The 24,397-nt window shown below is 44.6% G+C and overlaps 1 protein-coding gene across 1 annotated transcript in view; it reads left to right on the forward strand.

Annotated features, from left to right (window-relative positions):
• Positions 1-1,765: 1,765 nt before the first annotated feature.
• The window catches only part of RSPH10B (radial spoke head 10 homolog B), a gene marked incomplete at both ends in the record, with an annotated part of 28,817 nt that continues 6,185 nt past the window's right edge, over positions 1,766-24,397 (forward strand). The window contains 16 exons of the mRNA XM_084250180.1: positions 1,766-1,998; positions 3,214-3,289; positions 4,591-4,659; positions 6,550-6,723; positions 7,480-7,565; positions 8,811-8,931; positions 12,048-12,224; positions 13,208-13,367; positions 13,875-13,996; positions 15,021-15,210; positions 16,073-16,187; positions 17,082-17,161; positions 17,253-17,401; positions 18,421-18,528; positions 21,266-21,406; positions 23,527-23,611. Of these exons, the coding sequence (XP_084106306.1) occupies positions 1,766-1,998; positions 3,214-3,289; positions 4,591-4,659; positions 6,550-6,723; positions 7,480-7,565; positions 8,811-8,931; positions 12,048-12,224; positions 13,208-13,367; positions 13,875-13,996; positions 15,021-15,210; positions 16,073-16,187; positions 17,082-17,161; positions 17,253-17,401; positions 18,421-18,528; positions 21,266-21,406; positions 23,527-23,611 (2,086 nt within the window). The remainder of the gene's footprint in view (positions 1,999-3,213; positions 3,290-4,590; positions 4,660-6,549; positions 6,724-7,479; positions 7,566-8,810; positions 8,932-12,047; positions 12,225-13,207; positions 13,368-13,874; positions 13,997-15,020; positions 15,211-16,072; positions 16,188-17,081; positions 17,162-17,252; positions 17,402-18,420; positions 18,529-21,265; positions 21,407-23,526; positions 23,612-24,397) is intronic.

Raw genomic sequence — 24,397 nt, forward strand, 5'->3', positions numbered from 1 at the left:
GGGATACAGGGTTGCTGTGTTCCAGATGAAGGCAGGGGACCTCTAGGAGCTGGAAAAGACAAGGAAGTGGATTCCACCCTGGAGCCTCCAGAAGGAACCAGCTGTTTGTACTCCTAACAACTTCATGGTAAGATGATTTGTGTTACTTTAAGCCACAGAGTTTGGGTAAGTTGTTGAAGACTGCAATGGAAAACGAATGCAAGACTGATACTTGATTTACGGTGGATAAAGGGTGTTTTAGCAGAACTGGGAAAACCCAGGTCAGGTTTATCCAGTTTAGATTTCCACCTGACCTTCTGGATCTGGACCCTGCAGTCCTGAAACTCAGCGTCCTCTCAGGCGCGCACTGCGTCCCCTTTAAGGGGCGGGAGTAGAGCCGCGGTTGCCTGGAGACCGGGTGGGGTTAAAGACGCTCAGCTGCAGGGCACCGCCTTCGCCCTGCGGAACCCGTCCTGCTGGGGCATCCGGAGCCTGGTGAGCACCTCTCTCCGGGTCCCAGGGCCATCTCTTTCCGTCTCAATGAACTGGGGGAGGGGGGGGGGGGCTGGTACTGAGCTGGTGCATCGAGGGTGAGGAGGACCCTAGGCATGGGGTAAGAAAATGCGAGAACCCCACTCTCAGAGAATGCGTGCCCCTTTTGTGCTGCCTAATGAAAAATTAGCAGTGACATGCAGTAAAACGGTCTCAGCCAGGAAGAATAGTAAATACACAAAAGTCAGTAGGAAACACTCCAGAAGAAATGAAATTTGCCACATCTGTAGCTCAGATTTCACTCATCGAGGATCAGAAAGCTCATAGGACTGGACCGCTGGAAGAAGGGACAGAATGTGGTGGGAAGTGGGGCAAGAGAATGAACGAGGTTTTGAAGGAAGAGAGCAGGGTGAGAGCCAGCCCCACAGGTGCGGTTGAGCTGGCAGGTGGGAGTCCAGGGGCTGCCCTCCAGGCAGAGGACCTTACTTAACACTCCAGGACTCACCCGTGGTCCTGCTTAATGACCCAGGAAGCTTTCAGTGGTGCCAGTTCTGGAGGGCCATGAAAAGCATGGCTTTGGAGCCCTGCCAGTGACCTTGGGCAAAGAATTAGCACAGGGATTCTTGTGTGGCATTTGAGGCACTTAGTCCATGGTAGGAAGTTCCGTTCCAGGGAGTTGGCAGCCAATGATTTCAATTTCAAAAACTGGAAAGACCTAAAATCCCGTCGTTATTGATTGTGCATTGTGTCCCATAGTTGAGGAACTTTCTGTGTATAATCTCATTTAATCCTTATAATGAGAGAAGGTGTGATGCCTGTGTGAGATCTGAAACAGAGCAATATTGGGTACACACAGCTGGTGAGATGAGCAGGCGCCTGGATCCTGCTCCAGGGCACTTTAAATGCTGACATCTTAAGATGGGCTTTTAAAGTATGAATTGGCAGCTTGTGAGACATTAGCAGTTAAGTAGCCATTTTTTATGTACAGGGTTACCCTTCTTCCTGGAACACCAGAAGGAACTAGTAGATGGTGGTTCCAATTAAAAAAAAAATGCAATATTGAGATTGCATAATTTTTGTAAACTGGTGATACTTGATACTTGTCATTTCTCAGGCTTTAAAGGAAGAAAATGATAATAACGTATAGCTACATTTTAACTGGTGAAAACTTCAAATATACAGAGACATTTTTTTTTTGTTTTTCAGCTAAAACTCAGATGCATTGAAATAACTCAACCAAAGGAATCCTTTGCTGCTTCTGCATATAAAGTAAACTCAAGGTCTTCTGAAGGCAATGGTGAAAGAAAAGAAAAAGGCAGAAAAGAGAGGCGATAAACCCACTCCCTCCTCTCTCTCTGACTACCCAGAGTTTTCCAAACAAGATAGCAATGCTGTTGGGCAAGAAATGACACCGAGTGCCGACCCACCACTGGAAACGAAGCTCAAGGAGTCCAGAAACGAAAACCAGCAGAATGAAAACGCCACTCAATACGAAGAGCCCGTTCTGACCAAACTCATAGTTGAAAGGTGGTTTTCATGCCTGCAGCTTCCAAGGCCCTGTCTACCACTTTGTCCTCTCCCTCCGTGATCTCTCACCCCTCTCAGTAGGAGTTCATGTCTAAGTACTACTATCTTTCCTAGAGTTTTAGGTTCAAGTTTTTAACTCCCTACTGCACATCATTCATGGCATTTCAAACCTCTTGTGTCCAAAAGCAGAAACTATAGACCTGAAATAAGAAAATCTGGATTTGAGTCTTGGCTGTAAAGCAATTCCCTCTCTGAAACTTTATGAGCCTCAAGATCTTAATTGGATGAAAATACACACCTTAGGAGGAGACTCTTGCAGTTTCTATCCCAGCCATTCTCTGTTTCTGTAAAGGCACCATCACTTTCTGACATCCAGCCTTGGGATCATAGAGCTATCCTTCTCCTTCCTTCCTTGACGGTGCTACTGGACTCACTTCCTAAAGATTTCTCTGCTTATAGATTTTCTAAATCTTAATTTTCTTGGAATAAGCCAATTTGGTCATAGCTCTCCCAGGTCCCTTTGTTTTTCGCTTGAATATTCTGTAGCCTCTCCCACACGTTCCACTTTTCCCTCCCAGCACTTAGCTCTCCCCACAGAGCAGCTGGAATGATCTTTCAGAGACATCTGATCTTGTCCAACTCTCCTCTTAAAAACCTCTTAAATTCCTGTGAGATCTCTGGATTTTACTGCAGGTCTTTATAAGAACTAACCGTAACTGACACATTGAGATGGGCTTTCCTTTGCTTTCCTCCCATGTGCATCCCCCTCTGAGGCTCCAGCTGCTCCACTCTATTTGCTGAGCTGGGGCTGTCAGGCTCTTTCCAGCTTTGGGGCTTTTGCACAAGCTGTGGATCTGCTTGGATCTGCTTCTTGCTTCTTGTGGCTGTTCGTTTCATGTCCTTCAGTTCTCCATACAACTCCGGAATCCAGGCTGAGAGAGGGCTCCACCTATTTACTGTCAGATCCATTTCCTGAGCATTTCCTTCACAAAAATTGAAATGATCTCATTGGTTTGTTTCCTGTTCCTCTCCTCAGTGAACCTTCTGACAGCAGGAATTATCCAGTCTCTTCATGCCCAGTTCTGAGAAAGGAGTGGGTATATTGTAGTTGAGTGAATGGGTGTGGAATGGACTTTACTGATGTTAACTGTATATTGTAACCCACATTCAGATTTACTCACATCTTTCTTTCCCTTGTGCTTTATTTCTTTGTAGCTATGAAGGAGCAAAAGTCCGTGGACTGTACGAGGGCGAAGGCTTTGCCATCTTTCGGGGAGGTTGTACCTACCGTGTGAGTCACACATTTTTGGGACTGAGCAGGGAGGAAAGTGTAGGGTGGTAGTTTGAAATTTGCATCTACAGAAGAGTTCATTGATTCTTTAAGGAAATTGGAAGCACTTAATGCTGATTTTATGTATTTTCAGATGCTGATTACACATGTAAGGTCAAAACATGGCTTGGTACAACTGAAGTAGTCATTTTACAAAATTTTTGTAGTGGCAGTTAGAAGCCATGAGTTTAGTACCCTGATTTTTTTCCCCTCATAACATACATTCATTTTCCTGTGTCATAAAAATGCTATTCAAAACTGCCATGTATGATAGAATGATATTTAAATGAATGTCCCATTTGACCTTTGCCAGGTATGGCATTTTAGGTATTTCATTCATCTTCCTCAGAATCTTCTTTCACTTCTGCTTTCACCTCACCTGTGCCCTACACAGTGCTGGTGTGGATGTAGTTCAGAATGACTCCTGTGCTGGATTACACAGAACAAGCCCCTCCCAGGCTGCTGGTGATGGGACTGCAGCTCTTGCCACCCCAATAGGGGCCTGTCTGGGTGCCCTTAGGTACGCAGTTAGCTAGTAGCTCAGGTTTGGTCTGGGCAGCCTGCCCTTCCCATTAATGGGGAGGCGAGGGCCCCTCCATTCTAGGTGATCTCCCTACTCACTGTTAGCTTCAGCTTCTTGCTTTATACATGTGCCATGTTTTCTTTAGACTCGATTGTTTGAATAAAAACAATGGTCAGGGCCTCCCCGGTGGCGCAGTGGTTGAGCGCTGGGTTACGAAGCTGCCCGCAGCCTCTGCAGCGCCGGTTAGATCCCCAGCTGCTCCCTGGCCACTGGAGGAGGGTCCCACATGGCGCACAGACCTCTCCTGCCGCCCGCAGCTCTCCTGCCGCCCGCAGCTCCCCTCAGCAGTGTACTTCGGTCCTTCTGCCTGCTCTGCTCCCCGCTCTGGCTCTGGTGAATTCTCTCACCCTCCTGTGCTTCTGACTGTACCCAGTGATTGTATAAATAAATAAACCTTTAAAAAAAATAAAATAAAGTAAAAACAATGGTCAGCTGGATCTTCAAGTTGTGAGGGAGACAGGCCCAGCAGAACAACACAGTAACCCTCTGTCCCATGTGGGTCAGACCTGGCTGTCATATGCTTAGATCACACGCCCCCAAACACGTGTTGCAGGAAAGATTGGCCCTTACCTTTTGCAGCTGCAAGGGGTGTCAGGCTCCGGTGTAAGGACTGAAACGGGGGCTGCAGTTTTGTGAGGTCAGCCACAAGTCCTAAGGGTCTTTGTGTTTTGTTTTGAAGGGCATGTTTTCAGAAGGACTCATGCACGGACAAGGGACTTACGTTTGGGCCGATGGACTGAAGTATGAGGTAAAGCATACAACATGTTACAGTTGAAGCTGTAATCATCAGATTTAATGGCCACTTCCCTCAGTTAAACATGCAACTTTAACAAAAGGAGTTTAACACATGGGTTTAAAAAAAAAATCCATAGAACCAAAGAATATCAGTGAAAAGTGACCTGTTGCTGCTTGGGGCCCTCAGGTAATTGCTGTTACCAGTTTTGTCTGTATGTTCTAGGTGTGTTCTGTGTTACAGAGGCATGAAAGCTCAGAGGGGTGTGTTTAGCTTCTACTTTTTGCAAACACAAATAGTTTATCCTACAGTTGCTTCTGTACTTTTACTTTTTAGAAGTCAAGCCACATCCTTTCATCCAGATGCCTGTTTTTACTAGCTGCTTGTATTCCATGGTGTGGGTTTCACTGGACTCATCTGCTGGGTTGAGGGAAATGTGTTTATTAAATCAGTTGCTGAAACCAAACTGCTCTCTGAGAGGCGCTGATTGTGGCTCCCACCCACAAGATGTGTGATGGGGCCCAGAACGCTCTTCTTTTTTTTTTTTAAGATTTATTTATTTATGCATACAAGAGCTGGGGTACAGGCCAGAGATGCGGGGAGTGAGAGGATTCACCAGAGACAAAGTGGGAAACAGAACAGGCAGACTGACTGAAATATACTGCCAAGGGGAGCGGCGGGCGAGACAGGAGAGGTCTGCTTCACCATGTGGGTTGCTCTCTGACTGGCTGGGGATCGAACTTGTGCTGCAGAGGCTGCAAGTGCCTAATAGTGTGGTGCTTAACCCCTTGCACCACCAAGGAGGCCCCCAAAATGCTCTTCTAAAGCCACACCTGCAGAGCTGCCAACATGATGGTGTTTGTAAGTGGTTACAGGAATATTCAAGACACATGCGTATCACACACACATTCAAATAACAGCCAGGTGAGGGAAACTGAGGCCTGTGTAGGTAGTGGGCAGCTGACTGGTGCTGGACAATGGGAGACATCTCAGAGTTGCAGGGAGAGCAAGGAAAGGGCGCCCCTGAGGGGAGACAGCCTCCCAGGTCCAGAGGAACCTGAGGATTGGGTCATAATTGGCTTTAGGCCAGACTTTCTTGGGAAACTAAACCCTTGCCCTGCCCCCTTCAGCTTTTGACCTCTGTTTCACTGTTTCTGGCAGCTGAAGTGGGGCTCATTCTTGTAGCCATAGACCTCAGTATCAGCCAAGTCAGGTGGGTTTATGGGCAGATTCATGTCCTCACAGAAGCATCTTCAGGAAGGTCAGTGGGCCTTATGGGATGGTTAGGCCAGGCCGCACTGGCCTCCCGTCTCTCCTCTCTGGCCATGGCCAGCAGCTTTTACATTCTTAGAAGAGAACCCACTGGCTCTGGGCTCTGGTGCCCAGGACTGTGTGTTGCTCACTCAGGGCTATCTGGCCCAATCACAGTGATTTTCTGAAAGGTGTCCTTGGGGCAGGTGGTTGACAGAAAAGTCTGCAGAACCACAGCCAAAAAGAAGGGTTCCCACCAGTGAACACTAAGCCTGGCTGGTCATCAGGGTCTCCTGGAAGGTAAACTGGAAACTCAGTGAATTAGCCTGTGGTTTTCAAGAATCTAAAGTTACCAAGCCCAGGACTAGCAGCCACCCATTTACTGTGCCACCTGCTTGCTTCTTGGCACTTAGACTACACACAGCTTCCCAGGTATTTCATTCTGCCTGCGCTTCTGCCAATGGAGGGATTAGGTAAGAGAGGATGAGATGTGTAGAGAGAAGAGGAAGAAGGTGGAAGCTGGGGGGAGACAACCGTTTGCGCTGCACAAGAGATGGAATGGTGTCAGCAGTCAAGGCCATGTCTCCAGCAGCCCCCAGGCCCAGGATCTCACTGTCACCTGCCTCTGTCACTCTTCTGACCACTCTGCCTTAGGGGGACTTTGTGAAGAACATTCCCATGAACTACGGTGTGTACACATGGCCGGACGGCAGCACCTATGAAGGAGAAGTGCACAACGGCATGAGGAACGGTTATGGCATGTTCAAGTGCAGCACGCAGCCCATGTCTTACATCGGCCACTGGTGCCACGGCAAGAGGCATGGGAAGGTGGGTGAGGCGGCCACCGGGCTCAGGCAGTGAACAGGGAATTGGGAAGTTAAGGGAATATTAGCTTTTCCTTTGTGGAAAATTCTACTTCACCTTTGTGGAGGTGAAATCACTTGAAATGGACCATTTTAAGGTAATTCAGTTGCACTTAGTGCATTCGCAGTGTTGTGCTACCATCATCTCAACCCAGTTTCAAGACCTTTTCATTACTCCAAAATAAACTCTGTATCCATGAGGCATTTACTCTCTATCTCCACCCCACCACCCTAGGGGTAGTGGGTTATTTTGAGACAATTTCCAACAGGGAGAGGTGTGTGTGTGTGTGTGTGTGTGTGTGTGTGTGTGTGTGACCCTCCCTCAGAGGAGTCATCAAAGAAAGGTGATGTGTGTCCACATATACTCACAAGCAGTAAAATGAATGACAATGGAAAAAACAAAAATGGTGGAAGGTGCTATTATTCATGTGAGGTGACAACAAAACAGGATTTGTTTTAGTACTGATTTGACTAATAATTGGCAAATACATAATGCATAGACTGAGTAGAGTAGGTGCAGCTGTCCCATGCCTTGGCGAGGAACTTGGTTATTAATGAATGACAGATCTGTGACTCTCTCTCTCTCTCACTTGGTAGGTATGTCACCATTTCCTTGGTTGCAAACCGCAAATGACGTGGATTATGCCTTACTAAGTTTGACACTGATTTCTGCATATTTTTATCTTATAAGGCATGATTATTTTAAAATTGTTTATTTTAGGGCTCCATCTATTATAACCAAGAGGGCACCTCTTGGTATGAGGGAGACTGGGTACAAAACATCAAGACAGGCTGGGGCATAAGATGGTGAGTCACTGACCATCACTGCTGTCACATTGGGGGGTGGGCGGAGTGTTTGTATGCCAAATAGTCTTCATTTGGGCTATTTAAAAATCAGGTGTGAGGGCCTCCCCGGTGGCGCAGCGGTTGAGCACTGGGTTGCGAAGCTGCCTGCAGCCTCTGCAGTGCTGGTTCGATTCCCGGCTGCTCCCCGGCCACTGGAGGAGGGTCCCACATGGTGTGCAGACCTCTCCTGCCACCTGCTGCTCCCCTCTGCAGTGTACTTAGATCCTTCTGCCTGCTCTGCTCACTGCTCTGGCTCTGGTGAATTCTCTCACCCTCCCGCACTTCTGACTGTACCCAGTGCTTGTATAAATAAATTAAATAAATAAATAAATAAAAAATCTTTAAAAATAAATAAATAAATAAAAATCAGATGTGGAAATTATAAAGGCTACATTTTCTGTGTAAGTGAGGTGGAATATTTAAATTAACCCCAATATAATCTTCACAGTGATGAAAATAATTTACCGAAAATTTAGGAAAATGCCACTTGAAATGACGTCTATTTATAGTGTTTCACTTTAATCTAGAAACTGCTTTTCTTTGTTCTCTGTATTAATTATGTATCTCCATTATTAGTTGTATGTTTTTGAAGAATGATGATGTATTTGCTTTACTTTCGATTGAGTTGATGATCAATTAAGTGTTCAAGTATTTGAAAACAAAATCTAAGCTAATCGTAATACTGTAGGGAATTATTTTTAAAGGACTTAAAATTTCTCCTAGTAAAGTGATGATCCCTGTTCCTCCCAAACGATGAATGATTATTGGCCAACCACATGCCTGTCCATTCATTTGAAATACAGGGACACAAGAGTTGACACAAGGGTTGGATTTCTTCAAAGGTGTCTAAGGAGGAAATTTAAAAGAAATTTTTTTTATGATTTATTTTTCTTTATTTATGCATACAAGAACTGGAGTGTAGGCCAGAGGTGCAGGGGGTGAGAGGATTCATCAAAGACAGAATGGGGAGCAGAACAGGCAGAGTGACTGAAATACACTGCTGAGGAGAACAGCAGGCAAGACAGGAGAGGTCTGCTGTGCCATGTGGGTCAACTTCCTGGCTGGAGATTGAACTCGTGCAGCAGTGGCTGCCAATAGCTTGATAGCGCTGAGACATAACCCTTGCGCCACCAGGGAGGCCCTAAAAGAAAATCTTAAAGGTAAATGCTGTATGTGATATAACTGATTTTTTTTATTTTGTCCTAGTTACAAATCAGGAAACATATATGAAGGTCAGTGGGACAACAACATGCGCCATGGGGAAGGCAGGATGAGATGGCTGACCAGTAATGAAGAGTACACAGGCCAGTGGGACCGGGGGGTCCAGGTACTGCACCAGCTCCTGCTAGCAGGGTAGACCTGGAGTGGAAGCTCTGCTGACCCACAGAACAGATATTTGTTTTGTTTTTTTAATTTTTAAAAAAAATTTATTTTATATATTTTTTACATCATTTTCCATTTTTGCACAATGTATGCATTTTCATGTTGGTTATCGTCCCCATACACTTCCCACCCTCCTTGTTTTTTATTTTTAAAATTTATTTATTTATACAAGAACTGGGGTACAGGCCAGATGTGTGGGAGGGTGAGAGGATTCACCAGAGACAGAGTGGGGAAAAGAACAGGCAGACTGACTGAAATACACTGCTGAGGGGAGCAGCAGGCGAGACAGGAGAGGTCTGCCACGCCATGTGTGTTTGATCCACGGCCGGTGGGGATCAAACAGGCACTGCAGAGGCTGTGGACAGCTTTGCAGCTCTGTGCTCAACCACCTGCGCCACCAGGAGGCCCCATACCCCTTGTTTTGACCCTATTCACTTCTCTCCCCTCTGTAGTGTGTCTCTGATTTATAGTTGATTGTTGATTTTGATTTTTACTTTATTATAATTAGTCTTTTTCCTGGTCCCTTATTGAGGTTTTCTAAATTCCTGCTATGAGTGAGACCATCCGGTATTTTTCTTTTTCTTTCTGGCTTATTTTGCTGAGCATGATCCCTTCCAGCTCTATCCATGTTGCTGCAAATTGCATGAGTTTATCTTTTTTGATTGCTGAGTAATATTCCATGGTGTATATGTACCACATCTTCTTGATCTAGTCCTCTATTTTTGGGCATTTGGGTTGTTTCCATAGCTTAGCTATTGTAAATAGTGCTGCTATAAACATAGGGGTGCAGGTGCCCTTTTGAATTAATGTTTCTGTGTCCTTTGGGTAAATACCTAGGAGTGGAATTGCTGGATCATATGGAAGCTCCATCTTTAGCAGATTGAGGAATCTCCACACAGCTCTCCATTGTGGTTGGACCAATTTGCACTCCACCAGCGGTGCAGGAGAGTTCTTTTTTCTCCACATCGTCGCTAACATTTTTTTGCTAGTTTTTTTAATATGTGCCATTCTCACTGGCATAAGATGGTATCTCATTGTAGTTTTGAATTGTATTTCCCTGATTACAAGTGATGCTGAACATTTTCTCATATGCCTGTTGGCCATTTGCATTTCCTCATTGGAGAAGTTTCTTTTTAGCTCTTCTGCCCATTTTTGACTGGGTTATTTACTTTGCTTTTGTTGAGTCTCGTCAGCTCTTTATAGATTTTTGTGATCAGTCCTTTATTATAAATGTTGTGTGCAAAAATTTTCTCCCAACTGGTGGGATGTCTCTTTGTTTGGTTACTGTCTCTTTTGCTGTACAGAAGCTCTTTAATTTGATGTAGTCCCAGCCCACAGCACAGATATTATTTGGTTCACTATTGTTTGGTAAACTGAAATTCAAACTGCTAATTTTTTTTTCAAACTGTAAACTCACATTATAATTAATTGGTATAAACCATCTTTTACTAGTATCACTTTATTGCTTAGTTTTCTTTAATAACTAATATATCAAAGTTAGTTGAACAGAGAGGAAGCAGTGTTTAGAGAAAAAAATCAATAAGAAGTATTTACATCAGAAAAGAAGAAATGTCTCAAATCAATAAAGCTTCTTAAAGCCAGCCATCTTACAAGTCTAGGGAAAGAAGAGCAGATTAACTGAAAGTGCACATTTGTTAAAGAAATAGGTTAGTATAAATAGGTTATGTTTTATTTCATGGCCCAGAATATGGCCTGTCTTGGTGAATGCCACATGCATTTTTGCCAGATATCATTTATATCAAATTGGTTGATAGCAGTGTTCTGGTCTTCCCCATCATTCTTAAGTTTCTGCCCACATGTTTTATTCATTTTTGATAGGAGAGTATTGAAGTGTCCAAATATAATTGTAGATTGGTCTATTTTTGCTTCCAGATCTATCAGTTTTTGCTTCATGTATTTTGAAGCTCCTTTGTTAGACTCATGCACATTTAGGATTGTTGTCTTCTTCGTGAATTGACACTTTCTTACTCCTCCATCCTATTACCTGGGTCAGAATTTCTGCCTTTTTAGGCTGAATTGCATGCCATTGTATGGGCTATCCATTTTGTTTATCCATTCATTTGTCGGGGGCACTTGGGTTGCTTCTACCTTTTGACTATTGCAAATAATGCTGCCATTGGGCCTCCCTGGTGGTGCAAGGGGTTAAGCACCGCACTATGAGGCAATCTGCAACCTCTGCAGCTTCTGCAGCATAAGTTCAATCCCCATCTGGCCAGGGAGTTACCCACATGGTGCAGCAGACCTCTCCTGTTTCACCTGTTGCTCCCCTCAGCAGTGTGCTTTGGTCAATCTGCCTGTTCTGTTCCCCACTCTGTCTCTGGTGAATCCTCTCTCTCACACACACACACACCCGCCCCGCATCTCTGGCCTCTACCCCAGCTCTTGTATGCATAGATAAATAAATCTTTAAAAAAAATGTTGCCATAAACAGAATGGACAAATAGCCGTTCATTCCCTGTTTTCAATTCTTTTGGGTATCTACCCGAAAGTTATAGGATGGTACATACAGAATCATCTCATTGTTGAAAAAATTGTGTAGTATTTGCATGTACATTTAATATCTTGATTTAATATGTATGATTGTACGTGCCTGGGAAAAATACAAGATGAATTCTCAAAAAGTAGTGGTTACCTCTGGAAAGTGGGATTGAGGAAGGGATATTTTATCAATCTTCATGTAAAGCTAAACAGAATGTGCTAGCTTTTATGTAAGAAAAGTAGAATATAAAATTATAATTAAAATAATCAGTCTCAAGCCAGGCACTTTCTATGCACTGTCTTCAGTCATTACATCTGCTGCAGGTTAGGAGTTCTTTCCATTTTACAGGTGAAACTCTTGGGGCTCGAATGATTTACCATGGGTCAGAAGGCTTGTTAGGTAGTAGCTGAACTGGGTCTGAACCCAAGTCTATGTGACCCCAACATTCATGTTCTTTGCCCCTTCAGATGAGTCACTGATTTTGAACCATACCTAATTTTAAATGGATTCAAGTAAAAAGAGCATTTATCATTTACTATGGAAATTTCCTTTCTTTTCAGAATGGCTTTGGAACACACACATGGTTTCTAAAGAGAATCCCAACCTCCCAGTATCCTTTGAGAAATGAATACATAGGAGACTTTGTAAACGGATACCGTCACGGCTGTGGGAAGTTCTGCTATGCCAGTGGAGCCCTGTATGAGGGAGGATGGGTTTCCAATAAAAAACACGGCCTGGTGAGTATAGCCCCATGAAGATTACATTTTAAAGATGATGTGAAGCAAATGAAATGCACTAAAAAAACCTGTCATTCTCCAGGTAGTAGAGTATATTTATTTTACATAGGATAACTTACTCTTAAGATAATTAGCTGGATAGTTCCCTTCCCACCTGCCCACCTGTGTCTATGCAGGTGCCTCTTTTTTTTTTCTCTCCTTTTTCCTAATAAACCCATCCTTTTAAAATATAAAAGAAAAAAAAATAATCACCTAAATTTAAAAATAATTCCTAACATTAATTTCATGTCTGTTTAGAGCTTAATTAGTGGTGAGTGAGTGTGTATGTGTATTAGGGTGATCTTGCTTGTAAGTTGTAAAGAATCCAACTTCATCTTCCATAAATGACAAGGAATAATGTCAGCTTCAGGCCTGGTTGGATGCATCAACTCAGCGATGTCAGGTTTTCTCCACCAACCATCCACCATGTGCCCTGTCTGCGTCCCCTTTACCCTACACAGTCTCTCCCCCATGACTGCAGGAGGGCTGCTGTGGCTTCAGACTTCACATCCATATACCACATGACATAGGAGAAAAGAAATTATTTTCTGAGGAGCTTTCCAGAATGTCTTTAGTTTAACTGAGCCGAGTTGGGCCATTTGCCCACCTCCAAATCAGACAAGCACAAGAGCATCCCTATTGTGTATGGCTGCTCTGTTGGTCACCAGTGTAGTTTAATAAGACACATTCTACACCGAGGGGTGCTGAAAGTTGGGGAGGGAGCAGGGAGGATACAGCAAGAAAAGAAGGTGGGAGGAAGAGGAGGAAGGGAGAGGAGAGGATTTACACAAGAGACATTGGGATTCTAGGGACCTGCTTATATCCAAAAAACAAACCTATGAAACAAAAACCTCCCAATCCTTGAAAAAGATACCGACTACATTTACTAATGGATTTCTAAGAAAATTTTCCCAAATGGCAAAAAGTCATCTTTCCATCTGCAGGGCCGATTAACCTTCAAGAACGGGAGGGTGTACGAGGGCCCATTTACCAATGATCACATGGCACAGTTTCCAGACCTTGAAATGGAATTTTTGAGCTCCCTGGATCTGTCTTCAGAATCAGTCCACTGGTGCCAGTACCGTGGATCGTCCATCAGTGCTGGTAGGGAGTGTTCACCTGTCAGTTAAAAGCAAATGAGCATAGGGCCTCCCCGGTGTTGTAGCGGGTTGAGCACAGTGCTGTGAAGCTGTCCGCAGCCTCTGCAGCGCCGGCTGGCCAGGGAGATTCCCACATGGCACAGCAGACCTCTCCTATCTCACCTGGTGCTCCCCTCAGCAGTGCTTTCGGTCCATCTGCCTGTTCTGCTCCCTGCTCTGTCTCTGGTGAATCCTCACAGCCTCCCGTGCCTCTGGCCTGTACCCCAGTTCTTGTATAAAAATAAATGAATCTTTAAAAAAAAAAAGCAAATGGGTGTATATTACCCGAGGGGTCCACTCCACATACACCTCCTACTTCTGAAAACAGAAGTTTCCTGTGAGCAACTGCTTTCTTAGTAGGTTTTTTGTTTATTCTCATATCACATTCAGTGGAAAATCTTTTTGAAATAACACTGAAAAATTTTAACTTTGCTTTTCACAACTTGCCCCTTTATTTGCCTTCTTCTATTAGAAATTATGAGGAAGCTTGATGGCAGTGAGAGCAAATCTGTGTTAGGATCAAGCATTGAGCTGGATCTGGGTATGTTGCTGAATATGTACCCTGAGAAAGACCAACCAGAAGAAAAGAAGCAGGTAAAAACCTTTTGTATTATAAATTTGTATTTTAGGTTCTGCTTAATTATTGGCAGAGTCCCCACAGTCTTGGGAAAAATCCAGTTGGTTGCCATTGTGTCCCGAGTGTGCTTTACATCTGGCCGATGGCTTATAGATGTCATCTTATTTCATTTGCTAAGCACCACTGTGAGTGAGCAGGTTTCATGAGAAAGCAGAGCCCAGGTGGAGGGAGGTGGTGAATTACCCAGAGTTCAAGGGTCAAGTCACCCTCATGCCCTGCTTGCTCTGAAAGCCACGCTGTTGGCCACTGGCTCTGCAGGACACTAATTCTACTGGGATTCAAAGGAACTTCAAATCCTGAGAATCATTAGAAATCTAGAAATGCTTAGAGACAGAGAAAGTTAAATGTATGTGGACCACTTTTGATGAGCATCTGGCAAATCAGGCTACCAATTGACACTTCAGGATCAAATCTCCTGATTTGGCTGTGGCTTGGTGAGCTGTTTCTGTGAAACAATTGTTAAAGATGTTTGCAATAAGAAAAGCATTGGTACCTCCAGCTTGCAAGGAATCCTGGCTCCTGGATTGCCCTTATCATTGTTCCATCTGCCCCCAGTTCTTTGGGCCTCAAAAACCTTTGGGCTGCATCCTCATTTTAATGTAATACCAGGATAAATCCTGCTTGGGGCTGACGTATTTTTTTATACTGCTGGGTTCAATGTGCCAATATTTTGTTGAGGACTTTTGTGCCTGTATTTGTGAGGGATATTAATCGCAGGTGAGGATTTTATTGCTGCCTTTAGACAGGCTGCCATCAAGGAGCAGCTTGCACGTAACCCCATGGTCAGGTCACAGCATGGAATTACTTCCCTCAAGTGACAAGGTACCTGGGGGAGGGGGTGCTATACCTTTGTTTGGCTCTTACAGTGCTAATAGGTAATTTTACACACGATATCTCGTTTAATTAAAAAAAACAGGTCTTGATTCTTTTCCTTTTGTTTTATTTGATGAGATTAGGATAGGCATGGCTGTCTCTTTTCAGGTAGAATATGCTGTCCTAAGAAATATCACCGAATTAAGAAGAATCTATAGCTTTTACAGCAGCCTGGGTTGTGACCACTCTTTGGATAATACTTTTTTGATGACAAAGCTTCATTTCTGGAGATTTCTAAAAGATTGCAAATTTCATCACCATAAGATCTCGCTGGCTGACATGGACAGGGTGTTAAGTAGTGAGTATCCCTGGGCCTTCCCACCCTTTGTGTTAAAGAGCAGCATAGCAGCATGTAACCAGTTAGGAAATATTGAGGGGTGGGAAAGGCAGGTGTTGGGAGAGGTGTTCCAGAAATCAACATATGGCCTTATTCTCTGGGTGCTTAAAATGTACTGATGAGGCAATCTTGAGAAATAATAGAGGTCAGCAAAGTGGAGCATGAACCAAATCAAGCCCACTGCCTCTTCTGGTAAGTTTATTGGGAAACAGCCATGCCCATTTGTTTCTGTGTTGTCTGTGGCTGCCTTTGCCCTGAGGAGTTGTCACAGAGACTGCCTGACCCTTAACAGAACTGTCCACCTACCTTAACCCACTAAATTGTCGGATCAGGGAGCGCCTGAAATAGCCTAGAAAAGGCTTCCGGTAGTCTTAGTCTTGGACTTGATTTCAAATTAGAAAATTCATACAATAAATTTAACAAAGTTGAAGGTTCAGTGGAATTCCTTTCCGCTGAATTCTGGGAGGCATGACAGGGAGCTTCAGATTATAATTATCTACTTGAAAAATAAAATAGTAGAGTTAATATCTATTTACTTCAAATTTGAATGTTGGAACCAGACTTAGGGTCCATTTATAATTAGCAGCAAACCTCTTTGAAAAACACCAGACAAGAATCGTTTAACTTTTAAATTGTTTAACTTTCTTGCAAAGTGGCCACGTAGAGATTTCACATGGCATTACACTTCTAGGAGGATGTTTAGATACTGTTCTAGGGAAACAAATATTCCATTGCATTCGGTTCTTCAAATTGTGCACCAGGAGCAAATAAAGGACAAGTTTCTAGAAAATACAAAGTATCCTCTCCAATTTTCTTATTTCAGCCAGTAATAACATGCCAGTTGAAGAAATTCACTCTCCATTTACAACGATACTTTTGAGAACATTTTTGAATTATCTCCTGCATCTGGCTTACCACATTCATCACAAAGAATACCAGTAAGTATGCTTCCAGGCCCCAGAGAGGACGAGAGCAGAGCAGGCCACTTCTGCTGTGAGAATATTGTCTTCTTCAAGGTTCATTTTCATTTTTATGTACTCTTGAAGGACTAGAAACAAAAGATTTCCACAAATATTAACACTTCAGATCAGTCATATTTCACACAGCAAATAGTTTCTCCTGAGGAACAGTCACAGCAACCATTTGTTAGGTCAAAATTTCCTGCCTTCCTCAACAAAATCAATCCATCTTTTTTTAAAAAGTAATTGAACTAATTTTAGGTTTATAGGCATGCAGCGGAGTCGGTACAGTTCCTATAGATCCTTCCCTCAGCTTCCCCTGAGAATATCTTACAGACCCAGGGGGCACTTACAAAATTAGGGGGTTATGGCTGCAGTGTCACTAGCTAAAAGATAGGCTTCATCGGGATTTCCCAGGTTTTTCCACTGATGTCCCTTTTCTGTTCCGGGGCCCCATACCCTGTAGTTGTGGCATCTTCTTAGTCCCCTATAATTGTGATAATTTCTCAGACTTTGAGAACCTCACTTTTGAAGAATACCAGGTAGTAGTTTTGTAAAATGCCCCTTGATTTTGGTTTGCTGATGTTTTCTCATTGTTACCCCGAGGGTTGTGGGCTTGGGGAGGACACCACGGAAGGTGAACTGCCCCCTTCCCACACAGAACGTAGTGTGACGTCCACATTCTTATTACTTAGATTAACCTGAGCTCTTGGGTTAATGGGATCTGCCAGGTTTCTCAGCTGTAAACTTACTATTTTTCCTTTCTGTACTCTGCTTGCTCAAAGCAAGTTTTAAGTCCATCTCACACACAAGCAGAGGGGAATTAAGTTCCATCTGGAGGGAGGAATGATGGTGATATCTTTTTATTCACAGAGACAGAAGCCCATCGCTCTTTCTGTGTTTTACAAAACTAATGACTGAGAACATCCATCCAAATGCCTGCCGTGTAAGAGGTAAAGTCAAAAATTGGTAAAATTCTGTTTACCATGATGATATAATTTTGTAATCATTTTTTGAATGCCTACTGTCCCTTTCTATTTTCAGGCAATTTATTCAGCGGGCAGCAGCAGACTCTCTATTCAATGAACTACGTTGATAAGTGCTGGGAGATTTATATAACTTACTGCAGGCCAAATGCTGCTCCTCCCCATGAGCTGACCATGAACATGAGACACTTCCTCTGGATGTTGAAGGTAACCACTTGTGACTGATGCTGGCTTTGTATTAATGGCATCTGCTTATATAGAAAGTGGCTACTCTAGGGCCTCCCTGGTGGCATAGCAGTTGAGCACTGGCCTGTGAAGCTGCCCATAGCCTCTGCAGCGCCAATTCAATCCCCGGCCACTGGCGAGGGTCCCACATGGCGCACGGACCTCTCCTGACTCGCCTGCTGCTCCCCTCAGCAGTGTGTTTCAGTTAGTCTGCCTGTTCTGTTCCCCACTCTGTCTCTGGTGAATCCTCTCACCCCCCCCCCACCCCCCACACCTCTGGCCTGTACTGCAGTTATTGTATTCATAAATAAATAAATCTTTTAAAAAAAAGTATGTGACTGTTCTTATCCAGCTGTCTCTCCTTCCCAAGTTCCTCTGCATCCTGCTCCCTGAGCTCTCTGTTCCTCTGTCCAGAACTTTCCCACCTACAGAACTACATCCTCTCATGTCTGAATCATGTACTATGGCTTTCTCTCTGTCCTGTGCTTATGCCTCTTAAGATAAAATTTACTGTTATTTTAGAGAGTTTAGGGAAGGAGTAGTGAGGTAAATACCTATGTTAATCCAGAAAGCTTTTCAGAATTATCAGCTAAGATGTTTACCTCTGAAACATCTTTTTTTTTTTTTTTAAAGATTTATTTATTTATTTTTACAAGCACTGGGTACAGTCAGAAGCACAGGAGGGTGAGAGAATTCACCAGAAACAGAGCGGGGAGCAGAGCAGGCAGAAGGACCGAAGTACACTGTTGAGGGAAGCAGCGGGCGGCAGGAGAGGTCTGCGCGCCATGTGGGACCCTCCTCCGGTGGCCGGGGAGCAGCCGGGGATCGAACTGGCGCTGCAGAGGCTGCGGGCACCTTCGCAACCCAGTGCTCAACCGCTGCGCCACCGGGGAGGCCCTACCTCTGAAACATCTTAAAGTGTTGCATTGATAGAAGTTGACCTTAAAACATATAGCTGCTTATAATTATGGATCACTATGATTGGGTTGTTTCTTTTACAGGACTTTAAGATGATAAATAAAGAATTAACAGCAACCAAATTTGTGGAAGTCCTAGCAGAGGACAACCCTTTCATACATGATGGAATTGACAGCAACTTGGAGCTTGAGGTTTGTAAAGAGGTATCACACGTGGTACAGTCCAATTCAGGCTGATTGTTTAGCCTTGGGTACTAAGAACTAAGATTCGATTGAAAAGGATTCTAACCCGAATACACAAAAGTAATTGTGTGTGTGTGTGTGTATACACATATATAGTAATGTAAGTATATATTCAAAACTAATCATATGAATTTGTATTTATATGTGAAATTAGCTATGAATATTTATATGTATATGTACATATAAAATATATATTACAGGAACTACTTATACTTATTGGCTTTAATTATATATATGTAGATGATATATAATTATATACAGTTCTCCTGGTTGTATTAGAAAACTAGAGACTACTATTAAAGAGTATTTTGGGTGTCAGGAAAGAAGTCAATGTAGTACAGAACTACAGCGCGTGGGTGATACAGCCACTTACTGCAGTATGTCTCTCTGGCTTATGTATCATTACATGACAGTGACGCAAAGTGATCTCCTCCAGCGAATTAGGGAGAAGTAGAAGCTTCAATTTGAGCATTTCTTGCTGTAGGACTGGGGAATCGGCTTCCTTGGGTCTTTTTAGCTGTAAAATGAAGTGGGGCAACAAGCTGATGATCCCTTTAAGTGTTTGCTGCTCCTCGGTGCCAGTTGGCCTCCTGTATGCTGATCGTGCATGTGTGGAGGGAATCTTCTGCTCAGGGTGAGGAGAGGCGTAGTCAGGCTCACCAGGAAACATGTCACGCCCTGGGCCATGCTGTTTACTAGTGGTGCCCACGAGCACGGGTTCACACGTCCCAAGGCAAAGCACAGCTCTGGCTGAGTCCTGACCCTTCTGCCTGCCCGCACTTGCACCCACACAGCCTGATGTGGTAGGTGGAAGACACAGTCGCCCCGAGCTCGCACCATAACGTGAGTATCAGGACACATTTTTCCAGATAAGACACTCTCCCGCGCCCCCTTGCGTGTCTGCTGTTTCCTCCTCTCTTCAGTGTTAAGTTGAGCTCACAGTGGAATTTCCTGAGAAAACTGAAGCCACCCAAAGAGCATTTCCCAGACTCCCGCAACCACATCCGCCCTGCCCCACCTTCTGCTCATGCCCATGGCCGAGGACCTCACTCTGCCCCTCACGTGGGTGGGCGCTTCCTTTCAGCAGGCCCTCCTGTTCTGTAGACAAAGGAGCAGCAGTGCTTCTCCTGAGCTACCTTCCCTGCCATCTCCCTTCTCCTTGCTGTGAAGGGAACCACTTAAAACATTCAAAATAGGGGCCTTCCTGGTGGCGCAGGTGTTAAGTCTCAGCTCTATGATGCTATTGGCAGTCACTGCAGCACAAGTTTGATCCCCGGCCAGGGAGCTGACCCACATGGCGCAGCAGACCTCTCCTGGCTCTTCCACTGTAACCCTCGGCAGTGTGTTTCAGTTGATTCACCTGTCCTGCTCCCCACTCTGTCTCTGGTGAATCCTCTCACCTCCCCCGCACCTCTGACCTGTACCCCACTTCTTGTATGCGTAAGTAAATAAATTTAAAAAAATTCAAAATACACAATTCCACCATTCCAAAGAAACCCATACCTCCTTCCCCCAGCTCCAGGCAACCACTAGTCTACTTTCAGTTTCTGTGGATGTACCTACTCTGCATAGTTAAAAAAACATGGCACCGCACTGGAACACATAGCCTCGTGTGGCCCTCCTGTTCCTTTGGGGAGCCCCTTTAGTCAGGCTCTCACTCAACTAAAACTCGGTCACTAGGACCCTTGCACTGATCCAGCCAGGGGCACCTTCTGAGTCCATTCCCCGGCCTCTCAGAGCCTTTGAAACACTTTCTCTCTCCTACTCAGTCTTCCCTCAGAGCCATTTCCTCTCCCCTCACTCTGCTTCCTCCTCTTTTTGCCACTCTGTGTCTGCCCTTGGACTCAGATCTGTCCCCTCCTTTAGTCAAACACACCTAGTCTCAGCTTTAAATACCATCTCTCTGACAGTAACTCCAAAATTTCTCTCTAATCTAACTCAGAAGATTCACTGGGTTGCAGCCTCTCCCTGCAGAACTGAGAGACTTCAAAGTCTTTTGCTAGGCGGGGACTTTTGCATGTTGCCAGGAGACTTTGGGGAGACTGGGAGCGGTGTTGGGTGAGGTCGAGGAAGTCAGATCTGGGGCACTAGAGACTAAACATGTCCTGTTCTTGTATGAAGCACATCTGATTGTGCCAGCACACTGCTGGCAGAGGACGCGGGTGGCAGGGCTGCCGAGCTGGCCCTGGGAAGCAGGCAGGGGTGGTCTGGGACCTCTGGCAGATTAACGGACCCGCTCAAACCCAAGACTCAAGGGGCCCTGGGTTCAGGACTGACACGCAGGACAGCTGAGGGGCTAGAGTCCCACGAGCCATCCTCACATGCAGGTGCTCCCGCAGAGGGAGGCCCTGGACGTGGGCCAAGGACCCGGAGGGCACTGTTGCAGAGTGGAAAATCACGTGCCAGTTACTTAGGGCTGCCGGTGCCACTTCTCTCGATCTGGCAAAAAAAGGAAAGATTTTTGAAAATGTCCTCAGTTAGCTAATAGAAAGTGTTTCCATCAGAAAGAGACAATCTGAGAGAATAACATTTGAAATGCTCTATTTTCTTCTATTACAAGTGAACACAGGGAGGCGTGGGCACTGAAAGAGGTGGTAATTCCTGGAGCACAAAACCAACCCTTAGGTCACGCCCCCCCCAGGTGTATCTGAATGAGTAAGAGTCTTCCTGTTTTCTTGCATTTCAGCTGGTTTTCCTGGAATTCTTTGAAGCTCTCCTAAGTTTTGCATTCATTTCTGTTACTGATAAAATGACGATGTCCTATTCAAATATTTTAAATGAGCATCTGTCTAGTAAGAGAATTGGGAGCACATATATGATGAATCAGGTAACGACATCTTTGACTTACTGAGCAAGGAATGGTTTGATTCTGGGATGGTTAAGCCTTCAGTGAAACTACCCTGGGCTTTTGTGACCCTTTAGGAGACCATTTCAGACTTCAGAAATAATTCAAGATTTCATATTTTAAAAGGCGTGAACCTATCTTTTTTCTTAAGTAAGGGAAATTGCATTTCCCGATCCAGGAACTGGCTCCCTAGCTACAGCAGTGAAGGTCACGGAGTGACTGAGACACTGAGTGTGCCGGGAGGCCTAGAATGTCCAAGATATTTTTTTATGAAATGTCTCCTTACACCTTTACGGTGTGTGCAAGAGGGGAAAGGCTGAGCAGAGATGCTATGGTGCAGCTCCGCATAGCATGGAGGGGGTCCTCCCGGAGGACGGGGCTCCTCCCTAAGGATGGGGCTCTCCTAGGGCAGCTGGAGCCGGCAGTTTCCTGAAGGATCCAGGTGCCTGGGGGGAATGGAAACCAACCAGTTTTGGGTACAGGTTTTGGGTACAGGTTAGTGGGTGTGAAGGATTTCTGATTTTTGAGGTAATTCATTTGGAGCCATGAGGGAGATTCTTGGGGGCCAGTGGAACCCACTCTTGGAACTCATCATAGTTGCTCACACAAGCATCCTTCTCACTGTTTCCTTCTCACTGTTTGTTGTGGGAGGAGTGATTGGCTTTTACCAGGAGTCCCTAGTCGGGCCCGGGATTCCTTGTGTGCTCGGAGCTTCATGTTCAGGTCTATACCTCACTGTCCACCGACGGGTCAGATATGCCTCTTCCAAGTCAACTAGGGGATGGGTCTGGGCTCTGCTCAGAGAGAAATGACCCTTCACCTAAATTCATCAAATTTCATGGATGGTGTCACCAGGACTCCAAAAACTGAGTGGACATCTTAACTAAGGACTATCCTCAGACCCACTGGGTCAAGTTCACGTCTAGTTTTCAATATGGCAGTCCAAACATTCACCAAGATAAATGATAGTCATACAATGGAGTGTGATCAGCAATGAAAAAACTCATGATACACACAACACAGATGAATCAAAATAATTATGCTGGGTGAAAAGCAGCCAGAAGATAAAGGGTGAATACAGCTAGGATTCTAGACAGTACAAAGTCTGGCTGGAAAGTCTATACAAAGTCATTTGCAGTAACAGAAAGCTAGGGGAAGAGGGAGGGGTTGCCATGGGCATAGGAAACTTGGGGGGGGGGTGATGGGTACATTGGGTGATAGTTTATAGGTATCTATGACAAAGCTCAAATAGAACACTTAATGTGTAGTCTATTATAAGTCACTAATGCTGTATTAATAGTGTATATTTCCAAGGAAATCAGAGATCCTGGTTTGTTTGTTTTCTAGAACACCCAGAACAGGAGTTCGAGTGTAGGAACAAGTCAGGGCTCTGATATCCACTATGGCAGCTCCAAGTACTCTTTATACAAGTTTGATATCAGCAAAACGACGAAGTCAGAGGTTTGTATCTACAGTCAACCACATGACAAAGTGACATGGCTGTGATGTCACCCTCCTTTGCACTGTGATGAGTGCTCTGCATGTTCTGGGGATCTAGTCATGAACAAAAAGCCTGTCTCGGTGGATTTCACATTCTAATGAGTGTGTGTAGGTGACAGCTAATACTTATGGGGGTGGGTTTTACCAGGTCAAGTGCTGCTCAGGTATTACCATTTAATGCTCAAAACCACCTTTGGGTACCGTTGTCTCCAGGTGAGAACTGAGGCGTAAAGGGTTAAGTAACTTGCCCAGTTACAGAACTTGTAAGTAATGGGGCTTGTATGCAGGTGGTCTGACTCCAGAATTTCCCTCTATTGCCATAGTACTATTTTTTTTTTATACTTAAGTAATGTAAAGATGGAAAGGCAGTAGGCTGTGGAGGCTGAGTGACAGGTGGGGTGGGAAGGGAAGGTCTTCTAATGAAGTGACATTTGTGCATACTCAAGACTGTCCTGTACAAAGGCCTAAGGTAGAAGCATGTTTGGGAGGTAGGACGAGAAGGGTGGCCATGTGGTGGTGGTCCAGGAAGATAAGCTGAGGCCATGAAGCAAGACCTGGAGAGCATCTGGCTGTGATGAGGATCTTGCTTTTGGTCTGAGTAGGAAGCCCCCATGAACAGAGAGGGGTCAGTAGGCTATGGCTTCTCTGTTGACAAACCAGTAGGGAAGCTCTTGGAATTATCCGAAGGTATTTTGTGGGCTGTAGCGTTTGAGGAAAAGAGAAGGCAAAGGTGATTTGTAAGATATTCTGGCCCCAAAAGTGGCAGAATAGAGTAGCCACTTTTTTTTTTTAAGATTTATTTATTTATTTATACAAGCACTGGATACAGTCAGAAGCGCAGAAGGGTGAGAGAATTCACCAGAGCCAGAGTGGGGAACAGAACAGGCTGACTGATGAAATACACTGCTGAGGGGAGCAGCGGGCACAGCAGGAGAGGTCTGCGTGCCATTTGGGACCCTCGCCAGTGGCCAGGGATTGAATTGGCGCTGCAGAAGCTATGGGCAGCTTCGCAGGCCAGCGCTCAACCGCTATGCCACCAGGGAGGCCCTAGAGTAGCCACTTTCTATATAAGGGTAGACTGAGGAAGACTGAGGTGAGAGGGAGATGACTTTAGGGGCAGAATTAAAGGAGTGATTTTGGACATGTTAAGCTCAAGGAGCCTTATTAGATATCCAAGTAGGGGCTTGGCTGGAGACACAAGTCTGGAGATCAAGGGTGAGGTAGAAATGTACACGTTAACAGCGCATATGTGGTAATTTAGGGACGTAAATACAGTTAAATGTACATACCACCTTCCCAACAGACTCGAAGATTTTCAAATCTTTAGCTTCTTGGCGGGAGCCTTTCAATAGATTTCAAGTAATTATTACTTATTTCCTTAATGGTACAAATATCAACCTTTTATTCAGGTTAAAAATAATTGACTAGCTTAAGGAAAAAGGCCTCACTAATAATTATTAATTAGTTAATAAC

This window comes from Talpa europaea (genome assembly GCF_964194135.1).
Source record: "Talpa europaea genome assembly, chromosome: 12".
In the NCBI taxonomy this organism is placed as follows: Eukaryota; Metazoa; Chordata; class Mammalia; order Eulipotyphla; family Talpidae; genus Talpa; species Talpa europaea.